Source organism: Quercus robur, chromosome 11, assembly GCF_932294415.1.
Source record: "Quercus robur chromosome 11, dhQueRobu3.1, whole genome shotgun sequence".
Classification (NCBI taxonomy): domain Eukaryota; kingdom Viridiplantae; phylum Streptophyta; class Magnoliopsida; order Fagales; family Fagaceae; genus Quercus; species Quercus robur.
This window is the reverse complement of record NC_065544.1, coordinates 15,034,231-15,056,302: the sequence shown is the minus strand read 5'-3', so window position 1 is coordinate 15,056,302 and position 22,072 is coordinate 15,034,231. Positions and strand designations below refer to the sequence as shown.

The window sequence follows — 22,072 nt, the reverse complement described above, 5'->3', positions numbered from 1 at the left end:
AGAAAAGTATAACAACCAACATCTCTGACCATATGAAGGACCAACATCTTTGGGTGCCGCCTTTGTTGCTGAAACACATTCACACAATCCTAAAACCGTTTAATTTCACTTACTGCAACCGAAAAGTTTTAGAAAAAAAAAAAAAAAACAGAAAATACAAATGAAATATTTCAAAATGAAAATCAATAATAATATAAATAAATAAATAATAAGACTGATGGGGTTTGATTAATTAAGATTATTAGAATACAATTCCAAGACACGAATTTATAGTCCTGTATCAAACGACGGTACTCCTGAAACATTGAAAGTCGATACTTAAAGAGTTACTTTGGCAATCACAAATAATTGGGGTATAATTGATCATCCAAGATTCTACGTTTGATTTTCCGAGAAAGCAACCTAAACCAGTATGCTGAGTGCATGATATCAACCCAAAGTTGATAATGTAGCCAAAAAAAGAAAGTCATTGGGATACCAGCTAAAGCAATTATAACAATCGGAAGCCACTTCATTTCGCTTTTAAAGACCAAAAAACAGGTTGTGATGAAGGCTACCAGCGTGGCTGCAATTGAGCTGAAGAGTGCACTGACTCCAAGCTCCAGCTTTAATGGTAATGACACGAGGAAATCAATTTCCTTGAAACGTGATGAGAGAATTGACAAAAACAGTAATATTGACGTCGAAGAGGATAGCAGTGCTATTGCATCCGATATGAAAAATACCCTAAACCAAACACTTTTCAATAAAATAGGGCTGCCTGTGTCTGGATTGCTGCCACCTGGTACAGTGAAAGCTGCCGCGAAAGCCACACCTGTAATCAGTGTTGCCACAACAATGTAAAAGTTTACTGTAACCTTCATCCACTTTTCACCTTCTACCCGTAGATTTTCATGCTCTACTGTAAATAGTTCCCATGGTGTTAGGTTATTAGAGTTTTTCATCGTCAGGTAGGAAGGCGGCACAATCTTTTCTACCTCCTACAATTTTGGAGATTTAAATTGATAAGTGTAACCAGAACAAAAAAAAAAATTGAAATAATACAAACACCAACCTTAAACCACAACATCTCCCGTTGCATTTGAAGGGCTGCTCCTGGTACAAGATTTAATAGACTTGGAGCAGCCAATTTTCCAGCTAAGTGCAGGATGTTTTGTTTATAGGCATCAACATAGGTTAGAATTATTTCCTTGACAACAACGATCTCATATATTAGATTGAAGACACTCTCTTGCCTATATATAACAGCAATGTGAAATAAACTTCGATGGAAATCGTCTGTTGTCCATACTAGATGAGGATAAGTGCGAATAAGTATATTTATAAATTCAGCATTCCCAAATTTTGCAGCATCAAAAAGTAGATTGCGAGGAATAATGTATAACGACTTTTGGGCTTTGAATAGATTAAACATTTCTGAGCCAGGTAAAACCAATACTTTGACTAGCGCCGGCATAATAGTTTTATGACGGATACCTTTGAACCCTGAATATTGAGGAAAAAAAAATCAATTTATAGATCATTTAGTCAAAAAGAAATATTAACTATATAATCTATGAAGACGGAAACATCGGGTACAATATTTTAACATCCATATGAAGAAATGATCGATATTGAAAGATTTTGAAAAGAAAAGGACAAAGATAATTAATGTACTAAATGTGGTTATTACTTATTTGGACAAGAGTTTTGTAGTTTAAAATAATTTTTATTTTAAAATAAAATTTCAAACGACAGTGACATTAAAACCTGACCACTAAACACAAGCTCAACCCTTAACAATTTTAGGATTCTTTTTCTGGTTAGTTGTGCTAATTGAATGACCTTATTTTCAAATAACAAAAAGAATGAAAAAGAAAAAAATAAAATAACAAGTTCTATGCATGTGAAGAAATCCAACTCCAAAACCCCGTTACAAAATAAAAGAAGAAATGAAGAAAACCTTACCTACAATTTTCGTGTCTATAAAGAAAACAGGCCGGTACAAGTATTACGACAGACAAGACATTTCAAAATGAAAAGGGTTTACATCATGAGAATTTTCCATGCTTAATTTAGGAAGTTCATATCAACTAAAAATTAACAAAAATTAAGCTACTGCTCATTACAAGTTGATTTGACTAAAGTTGTCATCGAAGTGTATAATATAAACTGCTAGGGGAGTGTTATGTTATATCTATGCAAAGAAGGAAAGGTGGGTTGGAGTCAAACTGACAGAAGTTTAAGCATCTTTTCCAGAGTGATAGCTGACCTTTGCTGCCAATTGCAAAGGGTTTTCTGGCCAACTCAAGCAATGCTGCAGCCTTAATTTCTCTTTTGATATTCAATGCTGCAGCCTCATTATTTCCATACCAGAATATCGTTTCATTGGTTTTCAGGAGGTGAAGTGCTATATCTGTCCGTAAAAACAATACATTTGATCATTGTTAAAGCTTTCATGCCCAAAAAAATTTTTGTAAGGACATCAAACGATGTAATGAAATTTTTTAATTAACTGCCTCAAACTCACAAAAATTATTGAGATGTGGGACATACCATACATATCATAGGTAATAGTAGCCACAAGGATCTTCTTAAATTCATTAGATATCAAACTTCCAAGACAAGTCACAGTGCATAGATACCTCGCCATGTCTCTATGTCCGAACAAAACTGCTATGCAAAGTGGTGTCCTTCCCTCACTACTGCGGATTAATGGAAGTCGATTGTTCATATTCACCATCTCCTCAGCAATTGTCACAATTCCTAATTTCGCAGCAAAGCAAAGGGCTGTATCTCCATCTCTGTTTTTCTGTTCTAAGTCTTCAACAGTCAAAATTCGCACCACTTCTTTTATAAATGCCACGTGTTTTGATGCGAATGCAATGTGAAGAGCTGACACACGCGATTTTGTAATGGAAAGTCTGATGGTTCTTTGATATTTACGAAGTATATCCTTAGCAACACGCCACTTACCATTTTTGGCAGCTTGATAGAGCTCATGGTATACATTTACTTTTGGCCCTGGAATTTTAAGCAGCATATGTATTAATAATGATAATTGTGTTAGGTTTTTGAGTTTGTAATGTTGGCAAACCATGACAAAAACTAAGTCCTATTGGTTTAGAATGGTCTACATTGAAGTCCGAGACAAAAAACTCAAGTTGGGGATAATAAAAAATGAGTTACAATCTGTTTTGTTTGATTGGTACTCGATTGGTACTCAATTGATCGAAAATCATATATCAGCAAAAATCAGTAAACGTAAAAAAACCATAACTTATCCGTTTGAAGCCTAAATCACGACCCCTTTTTTCAAATATTTAAAAGACATCATAAGCTAACCCTAGGTGGGATTTTCAAAGTTTTTTTTAGAGAAAAGAGTGCATCTTGTGCCTCCTTTTGTAGATCTAGGGTTTTTTACCCAAAAGCTCTTTAAAGTCTTCTACCAGTGTTATCTCTTGAAGATTTCAAGATTCGGTGTTGTAGAAATTGCTACATACAAGATCAACGTCTGAAGGTGATCTAAAACTTTTGAGTGGAGTCTCAAAGTCACAAGAGTGGGCGCTTGTGTTGCAAAGGCCAAGAGAGAAGGAGTCTGTAAATTCGAAACTTGCACATGGTCATGTTAGTAAGTTCTACATGTGGTAGCAATAGGATGTTAATGGTCTAAGTCTTATTGTAAACTTTGATTCTCTATAGTGGATTTGCTTTTTACCTTGAAGATAGTTAAGTTAAATCCTCCCCAGATTTTTTACCGGTTTGGTTTTCCTAGGTGATCATATCATTGTATTTTTTATTTTCCGCTACTTTGCATGATATGATTTTATTGTTTTAACCTAGATCTAAATAATAAACCTAAGTATTCATTTGGTTAATTAATTAGATTAAACAATCTAGTTTACAGGGATCTAAAACCTAACAAGTGGTATCAAAGTGGGTTAGCTCTTGATTTAGATTATTATACCTAGAGTTGATCCTTGATCCCTGTTAACATGGATAATTTTAAATGTCTTACTGAATTTAATTATGATGATTTGAATAAAAATGACACTATTGTTTTAATTGATCTTTTTGAGGCTTGTGAAAGGAATTTGCAGGATTTTACTCTTTCTTAAAAGATCGGTATAATCTCTCTCTTGATTTAGAACATGCTTGATATAGTGGAGAAACATAAAATATATGTATTGCTTAACTAAGTGCATAAACTATTTCTGATTTTGTATGAGTATGTACTAGTTTGTACATGTACTTATGGGTTAATTAAGAAATTAATATTTCTTATTTGTGTACCCTCTATAGCTTAGTTTAGCACTGTCTTGCATTACTTTTGCATTTTATTTATTTAGCATAATATGCACTTTTTGTTTTTGGTAATTAAAATTTTGAAAAACCAAAAGTTTTTTTTTTTTTTTTTGGTATTACACATCATAAATGTGTAGTTGAGATTGGCCTATAAAATTTGTACTTCATGATTATGTACCTTGTTTAGCTTGGATGAGCTTATTTTTATGCACTTTTCTAGTTTGTGCTATATAGTGCTTATTTGTGTGAGTTGTTTATAGTTTTTAATCACATGCTCTTGATTTCGAAGTCATATTATTTTGATTGTAAGGAATAAAAAATCCTAAGAGAAAGACATAAATAACTATCTCACTACTGTTTACTAGCCAGTCATGAACACCTTAGTGCATATTTTAAGATTTTGTACTTGAGAAAGTGTAGCACTTGCATATAAAAAATCATAAGGTGTTGCCTTTAAAAGAAAATAAAAAGTAGAAAAAGAAAAATATGCATAAAAATATGATAAGGTAAAAAAAAAATATATATATATATATATACACACATGATTGCAAGCTTATTTTCTAGGAGATGTGAGAGTTATATGATGTAACTCTTTAGGTGATAGTCACTTTCAAACCTATATGATGAATAATGTAGAACTTTTGTTGATTACTATCTACATATCACCTTATATATATCTCATGCTCTTACTAGTTGTAAACATATCACAAGTAATTCTTTGCTAAACTTTGTACATGAGATTGTGTATAAACTAGTGTGGCCATCCAAGATTATACACTTTGCGGTGTTTGATGCAAAATTCTTTAAGGGTTGGTTCAAATTTTTGAGAAGAAAAATAAAAAAACTTTAGTTTGAAAACTCAAGTTGAAGATAATGTGTTTTGAAAAATTTTTGGGATCATTCTCATGCATTACATGTCATGAAAAATCTTTTGAAAATTGATTCTACAGAAAAATTTCTGGTTTTTCAAAAAAAATTGTTTTTCTGAGTCTCGATCGATCGAATCTATTTTTCGATTAATCGAAAAAGATAAGTTCTCAAAACCTGACCTTCTACCTAGTTTGATTGATGTTCGATCGATGCTCGACCGATCAAAATTGAAAAATTTTCAGTTTTTTTTAAATTTTTTACCAATGTGTATTTTTCATGCATCATCTGTGTTTAGGATTCACATGCATTGCATTGTTTTTCTTTATCCATCTTGCATTTTTGCAGTCATATCTCTCATTGCTTTCATAAATAACATGCATACACTTTACTAAATTGGGTACTCAACTTGATTTAAAAATTGATTGATTAGTTTTTGAGTTTTGTACAGTTTAATTAGTATATGCTATTTTTATGTGTGAACTGCAGAAATGTATTTTTAAGATATGATGGATAATAATGTGAAAATATTTTTTTTTACTTGATTTGAGTTCAAACACCATCTGTTTATAGGTCACATAGAGTCAAGTTTGCATTTATTGAAAGAAAGAATATTTGTGTTCATGTGTAACCTCAATTTTTTTTTAGTTTGATTTGTGTTTTTACTTTTCCCCACCTCCTATATTTTCCCCAAAACTGTTTTTTTCCAAAACTTGTTTTGTTTCCCTAATTTTATAGGGGGAAAAGCTTGTTTTTAACCTTCGTTGTTTATAGGGGGAGTTGTTGCTCTTCATAGGAGGAGTTGTTTCTATTTTCTATAGAGCTTGTCTTTTGTGTTCCCTTAATTCTCTATTTTCTCTTATTCTCTATTGTGTATGTTTTCAATCTACCTTTTGATTAGGTTGTCTTTGTCAATATGTGACAAAAAAGGGGGAGAAGTAGTTGATATATGGAAATCCTATTTAAAGAATATTTAATTGTTTTTGTAAGGGGAAGAATAAATTATTTTTTGATGTATCTAACTTAGGGGGAGAGTTAGTTTGCATATTTGTTGTTTTACTGTTTTTATGTCTTTCTTTCCACACATGAGTTGATGTGTTCTTTTGAGTGTTTCAGGAAAGATAGGTACATTTTGATCAAGATCTTCTACCTCTTCTTGCAACTAAGAGTCTTAGATTGGGATGTGTGATGTATTTGGGTATTTTATTGTATATGGGCATTATGTTGTATGTATGTTTTGTCACGAATTGCCAAAGGGGGAGATTGTTAGGTTTTTGAGTTTGTAATGTTAGCAAACCATGACAAAAACTAAGTCTCATTGGTTTAGAATGGTCTACATTGAAGTCCAAGACAAAAAACACTCAAGTTTGGGATTAATAAAAAAAAAAAAAAAAAGAGTTACAATCTGTTTCGTTCGATTGGTACTTGATCGATCGAAAGTCACATATTAGCAAAAATCAGCAAACATAAAAACGCCATAACTTATCTGTTTGACGCCCAAATCATGATCCGTTTTTTCCAGTATTTAAAGGACATTATAAGCTAACCCTAGGTTTTTAGAGTTTTTTAGAGAGAAAAGAGTGCATCTTGTGCCTCCTTTTGTAGATCTAGGGTTTTGTACCCAAAAGCTCTTTAAAGTCTTCTACTAGTGTTATCCCTTCAAGAATCTCAAGATCTGGTGTTGTAGAAGTTGCTACATACAAGATCAACATCTGAAGGTGATCCAAAACCTTTTAGTGGAGTCTCAAAGTCACAAGGGTGGATGCTTGTGTTGCAAAGGCCTAATAGAGAAGGAGTTCGTGGATTCGGAGTTTGCACGTGGTCGTATTAGTAAGTTCTACATGTGGTAGTAATAGGATGTTAGCGGTCTAAGTCTTATTGTAAACTTTGATTCTCTATAATGGATTTGCCTTTTACCTTGAGAATAGCTAGGTTAAATCTTCCCCGGGTCTTTTACCGGTTTAGTTTTCCTGGATGATTATATCATTGTGTTTTTTATTTTCCACTGCTTTATATGATATGATTTTATTGTTTTAACCTAGATCTGAATAATAAACCTAAGTATTCACTTGGTTAATTAATCAGGTTAAACAATCTTAGTTTACAGAGATCTAAAACCTAACAAATGGTTTTGTAATATCACACCAAAACCCAACTATATAAGCAAGATATGTGACGCTGCATACTTTTTAGAGTTCATCATACAAGTGTTTAAGGACTCACCAAAAGCCAAAAACTATTTTTCCTTTGTATAATAATTCCAATGAAAACAAAATATATATCCAACAATAATTCAAAAACTAAAGAAAGCCAAAAAAAAATTAAAAAATTCTTACTGTTTTGGGCAACTTGATCGGGCTCAAAGTAGTATCCTTCTGACCCTGAAAATTTAATATGTATTAATGATATTGTTTGGTGATGTCACGCCTTGAGCTAGATATGTAACTACTGCATATTTTTAAAGTTACATCATACAAGGGTGTGTACGGATTCACCAAAAGTCAAAAACTATTTTCTTAAAAAACTCCTGGCAGGAGCCATTAGAATTGGAAGAAAAATTCACAATTTTACAAAACTTTCACGAGTCATTAAAATCCTAGTCTGAAGTCTCTGAAATTTATTAATGCGAAATGTAAGTTTTTCTCATACACACCACCTTGTAGTATCTAAAATGCCAATCCTCAATATCTGAAATAGCGCAGGAAAGTAGGGAGATCGAAATCTTAGAGACTAACTGACGATCTTAATTAGCTAATCAAAAAAAAATCATTCATAAATAAAATTCATAAGCTTGGAATCCATAGTTAAGAACTTAAGATCATGGTTGAGAGCAACAATAATATCATATATTAATTGGACTTTGAAAGGAATTCATACATTCTTCAATGAAAAAGATATATATACGGTCGTGTATTAAACTATATTGGGTTTTGAATCATATCATTGTATTTAGTCAAAAGCCAATTAGAAATTGTGCACACAACAAAAGATTACGAACCCTCACTAATAAATAACATGCAATCTTTTCGCTTGTCACTGCATGGGTACTACAATACCAATGCCTAGTATTGTACACATGACAAATCCCAGTAATATTGTTTGATGAAAATCTAGAAGAAGAGAGAAAAACAAATGAGATAGATGGGAGGGTATCCAAGGTGATGAGCTTCGCCCAAGTTCTCTCTGACAGCTAAATTTTAAAAATCCGTTCCAAGAAACTCCACTGTTCGAGAGAAACTTCCGGACGATCTCGAGCTGCAATAAGAGACGGTTAGTACATTATATAAAAATTGAAAAGCCAGTTTATTGCCAACAGACACCTACTAGACAGGGGCATTATGCCCCAAGTCTTGTCCACTGGCATGAACTCTTGGTCGTATTTCTGACACATCCAACCGTCCCCCTCAAGGAAGAAATACCGACTCTTTCAATTTCTATTTGAGTCGGGGGTATCACAGACTAATCTAAGGGACGGTTTCCTTGGCAGGAAGTTGTACATCCCCTTAGACTAGACAATCTCGGATGGACGGTAGCAGTGGAAGAACTCCTCCACCGTCATCCTACGTGCTCCTTTTGAAAGAACCCTGTACAAAACTTCTGCGCCAAGGAAGACCTTCCAAGCGTTCGGAGAAACTTAGGTGACTGTCAACCCAAGATATTGCAGGAGGCGATGATGAAGGGCACTTAGTGGAAACCCAAGTCCTACTTTGAGCATTTGCTCGTATATCCCAACATCATCAACCCCCTGGTAGTAACATTTTTCAGATTTGTATGGTAGACGGATTGGTATGTGGTGTGGAATTTGATATTTCTCCTTAAGGGTATTAAAGTGTTTTTCCTTGATAGTAGACCTAAAGTCATTTACCGTCCACAATAGAAGGAGGATGAACTCTTTAAGGCCATCCCATCCTATGACGGATTGGGGAGGTGTTTCGGCACTGACTAAGTTGTCATTAGAGTCACTCTTAGACCCATCCATGTCCAAATCCTCATCCCTTGTGGAAGGTGAGGAGGCCGACGGGTTCCTTTTGTCGCTTGAGGTGCCAAGGTCGCCTTGACTTGACGGATTCACCTCATCGTAACCCGCTTCTTCGCGAACCCACAATTACTCACTTGACGCACTAGACATGTCACCTACACATGACAAGTAAACCCTAAAACCCTGACAGTTTCACATAGACAATGGGGTGTTCAAAATTTAAAATAAATTGCAAGGGGATTCAACAAAAAGAATACTTACCAGTTGAAAAGAACTGCAAGATGTGGTTGACAGTGCACCAAGTAGATGGAAAGCAGAGTCAATAAGATAGACGGATGCACTCTAATTGAAGATTTGTTGTAAAAAGCAAAAAATGAGATGAAAGGAAGCGCATATATATAGAGATAACGGCACAGAAGACGAAGGGACGCTTTTGTTCTAGTGACTAATCGCTAAAAACGCGCCACGTATCCCTATGACATTTATGACCCTAGGCTAGCCTGTCAATCAGAACGCATCTCCCAAAGTTAAAATTAGACCGTCACTCTACGAATCCGTCATAACATTACGCAATAGACACATGGAGTGAGGGGGCAACAAATGAGGATAAAAAGGATGCAGATGGTTTCATCCTACCACATTGGCCATAAGCAACAGTGCTTTAAGCTTAAAGTAATAAAGGGTGACGGTGCGCAAGGAGATGGACTCTCCATGACGATCAGATAAAAGTAGACGGATACAAAGTGGACGGTAGCAATGCCATGTGGCATCCACGTGGCTTAAGTAACCTCCAAGGAGCCCTGAATGGAAATATCTTGCGCTCTACAATTGACCATAGTCAAGAAACCTCTATATGGGAAGAATCCCACGAAATACGTACATTTATTAGGATGTTTCTCCATAAGGAAGTATCTTCTTAGCCAAGAAACAAAAGTTGGCACTACTCTACTATAAAAACCCCAAACCCTCAAAAAACAAGGTATGCATAATTCACTCAAGTTCTGGCATTCTAGAATTGTGAAAAAATTCTCTAACTTAACCTTCGGAAGGTTTTTGGCCAGTACCACATTGGTACTCTCCTAAGGTCTTCTTGTTTTGTGATGTGCAGGTGTTGTCTCGAGCACGTGAGGACTGTGTAATTGACTGACGATTTTTGGCATCATCACCACTGAAATTACATTTTTTTTTTCTTATTAATAACAACCAATAATATCTTGTCATTTAGGATTTGTTGTGAAAGTATTGTGAACATAGCATTTCTCTATTTGATAACTCATTTGTGGGTTATTTTGTTTTGAGAAATGTTATATTCACAAGTCACAACATTTTCACAATAAATTCTAAGTAAAAGGTGGTTATCGGTTATTATTGGTGGACAAAAAAGTAATTTTAATAATAGATTTAAATTAAAACATATAAGAACTTATCACCTATAACACTTATTTTTTTTTTTTTTTGTACGTATAACTGTACGCCTAGAACGGTACAAAAGATAAAAGAGAGAGCACTTACAGTAATCACTCTCACTCTCATATATCTGATGTTGATTTTGATTTTCTTGTGCGACATGCTCGCTGATCTCCACTGCTACATCTGTCTGCATCATTTCTTCTTTGATTTCTGAAACTATTGAAGCACCTGATCTAACTCCTTTGGTTATCTCAAAAAACAATTGATCGCTCTAATGATGTAGCTGCTGCATCCGACTTAACCTCCAAAGTCCAAGGCCGTATGAAGACTAGTATCTCCAGCAATAGCTACTTGTCTGTGATTTGTGAAACTATTAGATTCATAGTTTGATACATATCATTATCATTCATAGTGTTATTTATTCCATGAGCCAAGTAGGAAGAATATGCTGTTGTAGGAAATGAGCGAACGGAAGATAATCCTTGTTGATCGATATCTTTTCCGGAAAGCACATTTGCCTTCTGTCGTTTATTATCGCTTTTTTTTTTCTTTTCTTTTTTTAATTTTTAAGAAATAAAATTAGATGAAAATAAATGAACTAGTACATTGCGAAATATTATGTATGTGAGTACAAAACAATGTTTTATAAAGGTTGTGGGTAGAATTATAATTATGTGAAAGTTTGGTAGTGAAGTTGAAATTTTGTAAAGAGTGTGGTATATCTGTAATTTAGGTTAAGTATAATTTTTCTTGTGGCTAAGCATGCATTTGGCACCATATTAAAAAGTCAGTTTATTTTACTATTCAGCTTATTCTTGTTACTATTCATGGGTTATACTGCATTTTTTGATACTATCTATGGGTCTCACTGTAATATTTCAACTAACTTTTATATTTATCTACAGTACTTTCAGTAAAAAGTTTTTAGTTTCAACAAAATAAGCGGATCCTAAACAGACTCTTAGGTGTGAGTTAAACCTAATTTATAAAAATGCACGTGTTTATGTAATGTGGGTCAGGCGTTAATTGGTTTTTGACAATATTAGTATTTTTTTTTTTTTTTTTTTTTTTTTGCTGAATTAACAATAATGGGATTTGCTCTAAAAAATTTGGGCTGTACTATGGTCCTTGGATTCGACATTTTTGGATTAATTTTTGTAGGTTTGAATGATGGGTTGTAACTCCTACGTATAGTTATTATTATTTTTTTATGAACAAAGAAAAGAACTCATAGGGCATAGTATCACCACTTAAATTCAAATTCTACGGCGTGGGACCATCAAAGCTGCTTGGGGCTATCTATGTAGGCCCAACATTTTAAACTGACATGTCACAACTTGAACCACAACCCTTAGACTCGCAAAGGTAATGATTCAAGGGACTCTTACCATCAAGCTGCCACCCTTCGGTGGTTTAAGTGTAGTTATTATACTTGAACTGATACTTGACCTAGTATATGTTTTAGGTCATTGGGTCATTGGTTATTATTAAAAATATATAATTAAAAGATACGATTATAAAAGAAAAGATAGACACATAGTAAAATTGTCTAGACAAATATAAGAATGATTTGGTAAAAAAATTGTTATGAGAAGAGTAAAAAATTTTGAAATGAAAATAATTTAAACCAATTTGAAAGTTTGTAATTTATTTCTAATAAATTTATATAAATTAAAAGATTCATTTTGGAAATAATCGTTGATAAATAATGAATGATATTGTATTTGTTTATTTATTTCCTTCATATAAACATTCTTCCCTTTCCAAAAGAACAAATATCAAACTATTTATAAAGTAAAATTTTAAAATTACATAAATGAATTAACTATTTGAAATAGAAGAAAAACCTCGATGTCTTTAAGAACTGTCAAATTTGAAAGGGTTGCAAATAACCCAATCTAGTTTGGTTAGGTTTGATCAAATCATATACGACCTAATTAAAGAATCAGACTAGTCAAAGTAATTGTTTATCGGTTCACCAGTTTGACTGGTTAAGTTGGTCTAGGTTTAATAATTATGGTTTCGGATCCTTCGATTTAAATGAACATGGACTTTTGGTCTATTTGGTTGAGTGTGGTGGGTTCTGGCATTGTTGATATGCGTGAGTGATGAAAGAGATAGATATAGAAGGTGGGAGGATTCTGGATTTACCTGTATTTGTTGTCGACGTAATCGTTGCTGTTGTTGTTGGAGTAGTTGTGACTTTGAGTTGCTGGCTCACTGAGCAAGCTTGGACTTCAAAGAATGCTTGTGTAAGAGCTTATGAGCAAGCTTGGACTTCAAAGAATGCTTGTGTAAGAGCTTATAAAACATGGTTAACTCCAATCCGATCAAACATGGTGAACTCCATCTTAAATTCTTAATAGACACTCACAACACGTGTTGTGCTTGTCATGGGTTGATGTTGCCTTGATGGGACCAAAATGAGAGTGGAAAACAGGCTGGATTGGTTCAATTATTGGTCTGCCTTAACGACCAAGAATTTGATTGTACGACCACAAATTTTGCCGTAACAATTTTTTGTCAGAATTCACAAACGAAAGATTGTAATTGATTTTTTATTATTTTTACAAGGACTTGTCGCTTTTTTATTATCCTTCACGGTCAATATCATTTAAATTGTGTTAAAAGTTATGACATAAAAATTGTATTCCAATATATTCTTCTAAAATTTCCAATCCATATCAATTCAAGTTAGCAATTAAGGTAAACTACATCCCTAATATTTAAGTTGAGTTTGATATTTAAAATTTTTCAATTTAGTTTTTAACTTTTTGGTATTTGGTCAAAATGGACAAATGATGAATATAAAATTCTGATGTAACTAATAACCAAAATAAAAAACTATTTTATGATGCATCATATGATACATGTACTACTGGGGAAAATTTAATATAAGTGGTAATAAATTTATGAAAGTATAGTGAAAGCAATACAAAGATTTACGTGGAAAATCTTTTCTTTTTGAAGGGAAAAATTACAGAACAAATTTCGAATAATTTTATAATATTAAATAGAGATTATAACACTTAAAGACACAATTAAATAAAGAAATTTTCACTCACTACTCTCTTCCTTATTGTGTATATCTCACAATTTCTCTTGCTCTTTGTGTTTTTCTTTTCTCTTCTGCTTGCTCTTACTCACGTAATTCTTCGAGATTGTAGTGTCCTCACTCTCTTAGGGTGTGTTTGTTTGGAGGTGAAATAGAGTGGATGGAAAACTTTGAAGAGAAAAAAGGAAGGAAAACTTTTTTAGAGTCTGCTTGGTTGGATGGAGAGGAAGGAAAATAAATGATGGAACCCAAGTGTTTTCTCCCCGGGCCCACCAAAAAGTTTTTTCTCCAAAATGGAGAGAAAATTGGAAGGAAAAACTCATAAAATGAGCTTCCAAAAATACCCTTAAAATTCACCTCCAAGTCTCTAACGTGGCTTTTTTTTTTTTTGGTTATTAACGTGTTGGCTTTCTCTCTTTCTTTTTTCTTTCTCTGTTACTAGCGTGCTGGCTTTCCTCCTTTTTTTTTTCTTTTTTTTTTTTTTGTGCTCATATGTTTATTTTCTCATTAATTTTGATTGGTTAAAAAGTTTTCTTTTCAAAATGGAGAGAAATCTGGGAGGGAGAAGCTCATGAAATGAGCTTTCAAAAATACCTTTAGAATTTACTTCTAAGTCTTCAACGTCGCCCCCTTTTTTTTTTCTATCTATTACTAGCGAGTTGGCTATCCTCCTTTTTTTTTTTTTTTTTTTTTTGTCTGGAAGTGTAGGTTTCTTATCTTGTCTTTTCTTTTTTTGGACGTGTACCTTTCTTCTCCTTTTTTTTTTTGTTTTTTTTGTCTGGAAGTGTAGGTTTCTTATCTTATCTTTTCTTTTTTTGGACGTGTACCTTTCTTCTCTTTTTCTTTTTTTTTTTTTTTTTTTTTTTTTTTTTTTTTTTTTTTACTTTACTTTAATGAAGTGTCTATCTATACACAATTTTTTTTTTTTTTTTTTTAAGTATAATGTGTTATTTTTGTTTTGTTTAATAGGGACATGATAGTAAATTTATACAAAGTTTATTTTCAACTAAACAAAAAAGTTTTTCATCCTTCCAGTTTTCCACCCTCTCAACCAAATACAAACGAGAGAAACTAAATTTTTTTTTCTATCCTCTCACTTTTCCATCTTCTCTCCATTTTCTATCCTCCTACTTTTCCATCCTCCCAACCAAACGGACTCGGGACTTCTCACTCCACCAAATGGCCAAATGACTTTTTTTTTTTTTTTTTTTTTTATGGGTTATATTAACAGATGCCCTTAGGACAATTTTTAATAAACTATTTTAAAAAAATTTTGACATTATTTTACTAAAAAATATTTAAAAAAACTGCCAATTTTTTTTTTTCATAAAAAAATTTTTAAATTATTTTCTCTATTAATGCCTTTTTAGAGCACTTTTTTCTTCTTTTATTCCTTTATCATTTTTCTTCTTTTCTTCCTTCTACACGCTTGACATCAATTCATAATAAATGCACAAGTCCACTTGAAATGTGATACAAAGAGAGAGAGCTCATTTAAATTTGCATACTTCTCAGCAACTTGTCCAACAAGCTCATTTAATGAGCTGAGCCAAAATGTGAGATGGACCCACATAGTGTAGTAACCCAATAATAATAAATAGTCGCTAATCCATACGATGCATGGAAAAACTATTAAATATGAGTTAGAAGATTATTCATTTAAACAAAAAATCTTTTATTTTTTTTCCTATTTGATTTGATTTATTCTTTCTATTTTCTCTCTCTCCTATTTTTATCTTTAATCTTTATTTAATTTTTATCTTTTTCTTTTATCCACCGTAGAAGTTAATAATAAATAGTCGCTAATCCATACGATGCATGGAAAAACTATTAAATATGAGTTAGAAGATTATTCATTTAAACAAAAAATCTTTTATTTTTTTTCCTATTTGATTTGATTTATTCTTTCTATTTTCTCTCTCTCCTATTTTTATCTTTAATCTTTATTTAATTTTTATCTTTTTCTTTTATCCACCGTAGAAGTTAATACCTGATTAAAAAAAAAAACTCTACACTTTAAGTGTCTGTTTAGGAACAGTTTATTTAGCTAAAACTAAAAACTTTTTATTGAAAGTACCATAAATAAAAATAAAAAGTAGCTAAAATAGTACAATGTGACCTATGAATAACACTAAAAAATATAATGAGACTCATAAATAGTAGTAAAAATAAACTAAATAGTAGCAAAAATAAGTTAAATAGTAAAAAAAAAAAAAAAACCTAGCTTTTTAAACCAATCCGCAAGCTAAATGTATATCTATATATTAATATAGATTTATAAAAAAATGGTTTGGCTTACCTCTAATATTTTTTTAACTAGAATCTCCTTTTATTTTAATGAGAAACTATTATAACACCCACTAACTAAATAAAATGTGAAGATTAAAACTCACTACCATTTGCTATTGTGTATTAAAAATAAAAAAAGATTTTCAGTTAAAAAAGTACTAAAGGTAAGTCAAACTCATAAAAAAAAAAAAAAAAATCTACTCTTCTACACATTCCTTTTTAGTATCTTCCCTCTTTTTTCTTCGCATTTATTTTCTCTGCTCCACAGCTGGCATCAGCCACTTACACATGTTACCTCTCCACACTATTTGACACACTGCTCCACATCAACAAAGGGTAAATTAAGATTTGATTTCAAATAAAAACATATATTTCACTCTCTTTCAGTCTTTCCTCATACAAGTTGCAGATCTCTCTTTATTTCCTCATATAACTGGCAGCCATTGCATCAAGTATTGGTCCACAGACAAAGGTCTCTCTCAACAGCAATGGCCAAAGTTATTTCTGCTTGGTAATGGACTGTGTTTTTATGTTTAAATTAGTACTAGTCAAAGCGTCGATACGAAATATATTGGCCATACCAACCAGTACGGTACCATATTCACTCCCTTGGTTGAAAGGCTAAGAAAAGAGAGAGAGGGTAGCTGCTTCAAAGGAGGGAGAAGAGAGATGAGAAGAGAGATTTTTGTTTTTTTGTTTTTTTTTTTTTTTTAAGAAGTATTGGGATTTGTAATTTGTATTTGATGGGAAAAAAAATATATTTATTATTATTTTTTTAATAATGCTGATGTGTAAAAATGTGGGAGCTCTAAAGGTTTCGGTTATATATATATATATATATATTGATAACAATTATTATTATCATTTTTTTAAAAATAGTTTATGTTAATAATTAGGACTCATCTAGTACAAACAAAATTTCAACACCGCCAAATCTTCCGCAGCAACCAAAAATTAACAAATTCCTGCTTGCTTGCTGAGAAAATTTAGGAAAAAGAAATAACAAAAGCATGAGAAAAACTTAAAATCAATCCAAAATGAAAATCATCTCTATGTTTTCATTGCAAATTGTAACGAATCGATCAAGAAATAACAAAAACACAATTTAGGCAGGTGGGTGAGACTGTGAGAGTGATGGCTTGAAGGAGGTGGTGGCTATAACTGTGAGGATGGATAAGAGTGAGACTGAGAGCTTGAGGGTGAGAGGGGCGGCGGGCTGAGTCTGAGAGAGATTGAGAGTGAAATTAAGTTAAGGTTTGGAGAGGAATAAAATAGTTAGGGTATATATATACTTAGGGTAATTTAGTAATTATAACATATATGTGGGTTGGGTTCAAGACGGGTATGCATAATACCTGAACTCGACCCAGACCCGCTTCGGGTTGGGTTTCTGTGTGGGTTTTTTTTTTTTTTTTTTTTTTTTTTTTTTTTTTTTTTTTGGGGGGGGGGGGGGGGTGGGGATTGGGGGGGTTAAAAAAAATAGCACACAAGCCCAAGTGAAGGAACAAGGATCCTAGGTCTGATACTTTATGCTTTAAAGGACTGGGTTTGGTTCACCGCAGTTAAATTAGGTTGATTTTGAACCAAATGGTGCATAAAGCACGGATCCTACAACACATACAGACTAACATACAACAAGCATATACGTATTGAACAACAAGGAATAGTAAAGAATGAAATAACGAGGAAAAGAAAAGAAAGTAAAGTTTAAAAAAAAAAAAAAACGTTAGGGATCCTTAGGATAATATGGAATGTTTCATCATTTTATTAATATGCTCACTAGAATGTGTTACAAGGTCCAAATAAGTTCAAAAATCAAAGATTTAAATGGCTCTTCAGGCCTTTGAGACTTGTGAAGTTTGAATCCCTTTGAATCCAAGTGTGTTCTCTAGTGGCAGTTTTGAGGATCTCAGACGGTGTTTTCCCTCTCTTTTCTCTTTTTTTGAATTCTAATAAATTTTTCTCAAGGATTTTACTCTAATTCCACTGTTGCTTAATGCCTTTCACTGTTGGCTACTTTCCCCTTTTATAGTGCCATCCTAGGGTTTTTGGGGTACTATTGATTCCCTCTATTTGCTCTCTTAGGTACCAGAACCAATGTTGTGTCAGCAACATTGGTGGCTGGTCCCTTCCTCATTCTTCATTATTTCCTTCTTTTGAGGTTCCCTTTTCAAAAGACCCCAGCTGACTTTCCCGTTCTAGGGGGTCCTAGAGGGCTAACCTTTGGTCTTTCTTTTTCCCAGGCTTCTAGATTCTATTTTTTCAGACCCACCTTTTAGCTGCTTTTCCCTTTGTCACTTTTCCCAAGTGAACTGATTCCTTCCTACTAGGCTGAAAGATCCCTAGTCACCTTCCTTCATGGTTCCTCTTCTTAGGTTCCCTGAGGTACCAGACCCTTACTCATGAGTTGTTGGTTCCTAAATCTTCTGATCCCTTTGCTAGGGACATATCTATCCTTGTTCTTCATGTTTTTGGGCATGCCCCCTTGAGCTGTCTTAGTCCCAACCTAGCTTTGCTGCACATCCCGAGGATCCCAGGCTCTCGAGAATCCCCAAGTATCCTGGTCCAGTTTTCTCCCAAGGCTCCCTAGCGATTTTCCAGACCTTTAAGGGCTGGGCTAGACTTTTTCTTTCCTTTGTTTTGTGAGGTCCAAAGCTTGCCCATCCATGGATTTAGGTTCCTCCTTATGGAACCTTAATGGGGTTTGGGCCTCCCCCTTTTTTCTATTGAAAGCCCAAATGTTTTTTCTAGATTTTAATCCTTTGTGTTGTTTTAGGCTTTGGTACCGCATTGTGATTTTTTGAACCTCAACAGTTTTTAAAACCCAAACCCACCCCATTTACTTAGCAGGTCAGGTTTTACCCGACTCATTAGGGTTAGGTCAGATAGTCGTGGGTCGGACAAATTTTGTCATTCCTTTAATACAAGATAGAAATTCTATTCTAACTTAATTTAAGTGTATATGTGTGTGAAAACTCCCTCCTGGAGACTGGAACCCTAGCTCTTACCCCCACACCTCACAAGCACTTCCACTCTTCTCTCTCTTTCCTTCCACACTCTTTTTCTCTTTACCAACAAAATAATAATAATAATAATATTAATATTAATAATAATAATAATATTATTATTATTATTATTTGGTCTTTAGATAAGTTTTAGTTACAACTTATTTAAATTTCTTCTGCTTTTTTCAATTATTATTATTTTTTAATTTATGGTTTGATTTAAAGCTATCTTAAATCATAGAGGAATCATATAGTTTATTCAAATCTTCAATAGTGGGTGGGTAGCCGCTTAGCACAGGAAAATTATAACCATTTAGCACAGGAAATGAACACTACCAATTATGATTTTTTAGAATCCAAATTTTATTCTAAAGTATACTAGTAATAAAATTCACTTTCAATATAAAGATATATGAGAAGTTTGAAAGTTTTTTTTTTCTAAACTAATTAAGAGAGAAATTTTATTCAATCTAGAATTAATAGGCTTACTCGTCCCCATTCCACATTTGATCTGACCAATTATACCGCAAGGCCCATACACTTCCCACTTCCCTCCCTAGACTTTTTTCTCTAGAGAAATACTAGCTCATAAAATAATTCACAAATTTGACTACAATTTTATCATATGATGAGTTGTAAATAATAGAAATGTAAAGCCCTAGTACCAACTTGTAGGGATAAGGGCCCAAAATTATATATTGGGCTTTGGGCTTTGGGCCTTGGGCCTTGGCTGAGGATGTTGATTGGTCCGAGGACAAATAAACAGTAGTGAGGGTGTTAAGCTCAGAGTTCCTTGAGTAAGTTGCAAATGGAAAGGTTGGGGAAGGTTGTCCGAGGAGGAGTATCTCCTCGGATAAACAAAGCACCGATTAAATGTATATCCTATCATTCAAGGTGACCTTCCAAGAAATTCCACTGATATGGATGTGCATTACGAATGTATAGGAGAGATGGGAGCTCAGAAATATCTAACAGAAAGCTGCTACCACCACATTGAGTGCTATAAAGTTAACTCGCTGGCCGCATTAATGAGAAAGTAATCTCTGAATAGTGTTTGTTCAGCCTTATAGCTGCCCCCAAAGACTTCAGGAGGGTGTTGATGGGACAAGGATCAACATAAGCAATCTACTGTCCACGTGTAAGGTGAAGATAAGAAGATAGAGATAGTATAAATTAGAGGGAAGACCCTGAAAGAAGGGGATCGAAAATTTGAGAGAAGAAAGGTTTGTAGCATTCAAACTGTATTTGTAAACATTTTCAATTAATATATACAAGAACTGAGTTCCTCGGATTGTGTCAAGGACTGAATTTACTTAGATAAATCCAATCTACTTTTGTTTAAATCTCTTTTGAATCAATCCTAACTGTTATCCCATTTATTATAGCCTAGTTGTCTAACTCACTCTCTACAAATTCATTGTATTGAGCTTATTGGGCCTGAATCCGTTTACCTCTTAGGCCAGGGATCAAAATGTGATCCTTACAATTGGCGCCGTTTGTGGGAAAAACTTGTGTAATAGTGAGTGTAACGGTTAATCAAGGTCCACACTAGGTAGAATCCAAGGGGTCCCAACGTCAAGATAATTTCATCAATCTTGAGCGCAGAAAGGACCGGGAAGGAAGTGTTCATATCATCCATACTGGTGAAAGTTAGTCTTGAATGGGGAGTCATGTCTCTCACGCAAAGAATACCAAGAACATGCAACTAGAGATTGATCATTTAAAGAGGAAGTTGTGCCACGAACGACGAAGACGAACTCCTCCCCATTCTAACTCCTCTTCTGATGATGAGAAGGACAGTTGTTGTAGACGTAGATCAAGGACTCCTCTTAGTGAATCTTTCTCATATGAAGAGGAATACCACCATGAGCGCAGAGACAGGAACAAGTCTTCCAAAGGCATGGGAAATGATGCTATGAGCAGAGCACTTAATCAAATTTCCAAATCACCTTTCATGCACAGAATTGAGGGAGGGAAACTTCCTCGGCAGTTCAACCAACCAACATTCACCATCTACAATGGCAGAACAGACTCTATGGAGCATGTGAGCCATTTCAACTAGAGAATGGGTGTCCACTCGAGGAATGAGACCCTGATGTGCAAGGTGTTCCCATCCAGTTTAGGGCCTGTGGCAATAAGGTGGTTCGATGGCTTGGGGGCAGGTTTTGTTGATTCTTTTAAGGAACTTACCCAGGCTTTTAGGTCTGGTTTTATTAGTGCAATAGGGTTCCTCAGCCCTTAGATTCTCTATTGTCCATGTCCATGCTAGAGGGTGAGACCCTGAAAGCATATTTAGACAAATACTGGAAGATGTTCAATGCGATAGATGGTGACTTTGACGACGTAGCCATTAGGACTTTTAAGGTCGACCTACCTGCCGAGCATGGATTAAGGAAGTCTTTGACTAGGAAACCTCTTACCAGTGTACACCAGCTCATGGATCGGATTGATAAGTATAAAACGGTTGAGGAGGACCAAAAAAAAGGCAAGGGAAAGGGTAAGGTTATTCCTCAGGAAAGGAGAGATTTCAGGTCAGACCGCTACAACAATAACAAACCCCGAAAGGATTTTGCTGGACAATCTAGTTCTATAGCTCCTCAAGCAGTTAGCACTGTGTTCCGAGAGTCGAGACATCAAGTCTTGGAGAAGATCAAGAATGAGCTATACATCAAATGGCCAAACAAAATGGGAGGAGACCCCTTAAGGTGCAATCAGAGCCTTTATTGCCAATACCACCAAGAGCGGGGGCATACCACTAAGGACTGCAGAATTCTGTGGAACCATCTAGAGCAACTAGTTAGGAAAGGAAGGTTACAGCAGTTTTTGTATCGGCGTAGTGGGCAAGGAGACCAATTGAGGTCAGGGGCTTAGGGGAACGCTTCTTCAAAGCCCCTGTTAGGCACAATTAATGTCATCTTTGCTGCACACAGGAGAAATGGTTCTCATCCTTCCAATGTAATGTTTGTAGCTCAGCTACCAGCCGTGGACTCCAATTCTGAGCCAAAGAGAGCTAGAGTGGAGATCCAACCGATGCTGAGTTTTTTAGATGAGGATAAAATGGGAACCATCCAGCCACACGATGATGCTTTGGTGGTCACCCTCAGAATAGGAGGGTATGACGTAAAGAGGGTGATGGTAGATCAAGGCAGTTATGTAGAAATTATGTACCTTGACTTGTATCGA

At 34.3% G+C, this 22,072-nt stretch overlaps 1 protein-coding gene across 1 annotated transcript; it reads right to left on the bottom strand.

Moving 5' to 3' along the window:
- Positions 1 to 202: 202 nt before the first annotated feature.
- On the bottom strand, positions 203 to 12,897 carry LOC126706968 (ankyrin repeat-containing protein ITN1-like). The gene is made up of 7 exons (XM_050406561.1): positions 12,692 to 12,897; positions 10,643 to 10,895; positions 7,488 to 7,532; positions 2,536 to 3,003; positions 2,252 to 2,395; positions 1,055 to 1,485; positions 203 to 980 (listed from the first exon to the last, which is right to left on the bottom strand). Exons 2-7 carry the CDS (start codon positions 10,734 to 10,736, stop codon positions 339 to 341), a joined length of 1,824 nt encoding a protein of 607 aa, XP_050262518.1. The 5' UTR covers positions 10,737 to 10,895; positions 12,692 to 12,897; the 3' UTR covers positions 203 to 338.
- Between the last annotated feature and the right edge of the window lie 9,175 nt (positions 12,898 to 22,072).

Excerpts from the sequence above, each read along its gene's own strand:
- LOC126706968 (XM_050406561.1), bottom strand. The coding sequence starts at position 10,736 with ATGATGCAGACAGATGTAGCAGTGGAGATCAGCGAGCATGTCGCACAA. Across the intron at positions 3,004-7,487 it reads CGATCAAGTTGCCCAAAACA|GGCCAAAAGTAAATGTATAC; the intron begins GTAAGAATTTTT and ends TTAAAATTCCAG. Across the intron at positions 1,486-2,251 it reads CTTTGCAATTGGCAGCAAAG|GGTTCAAAGGTATCCGTCAT; the intron begins GTCAGCTATCAC and ends CTCAATATTCAG.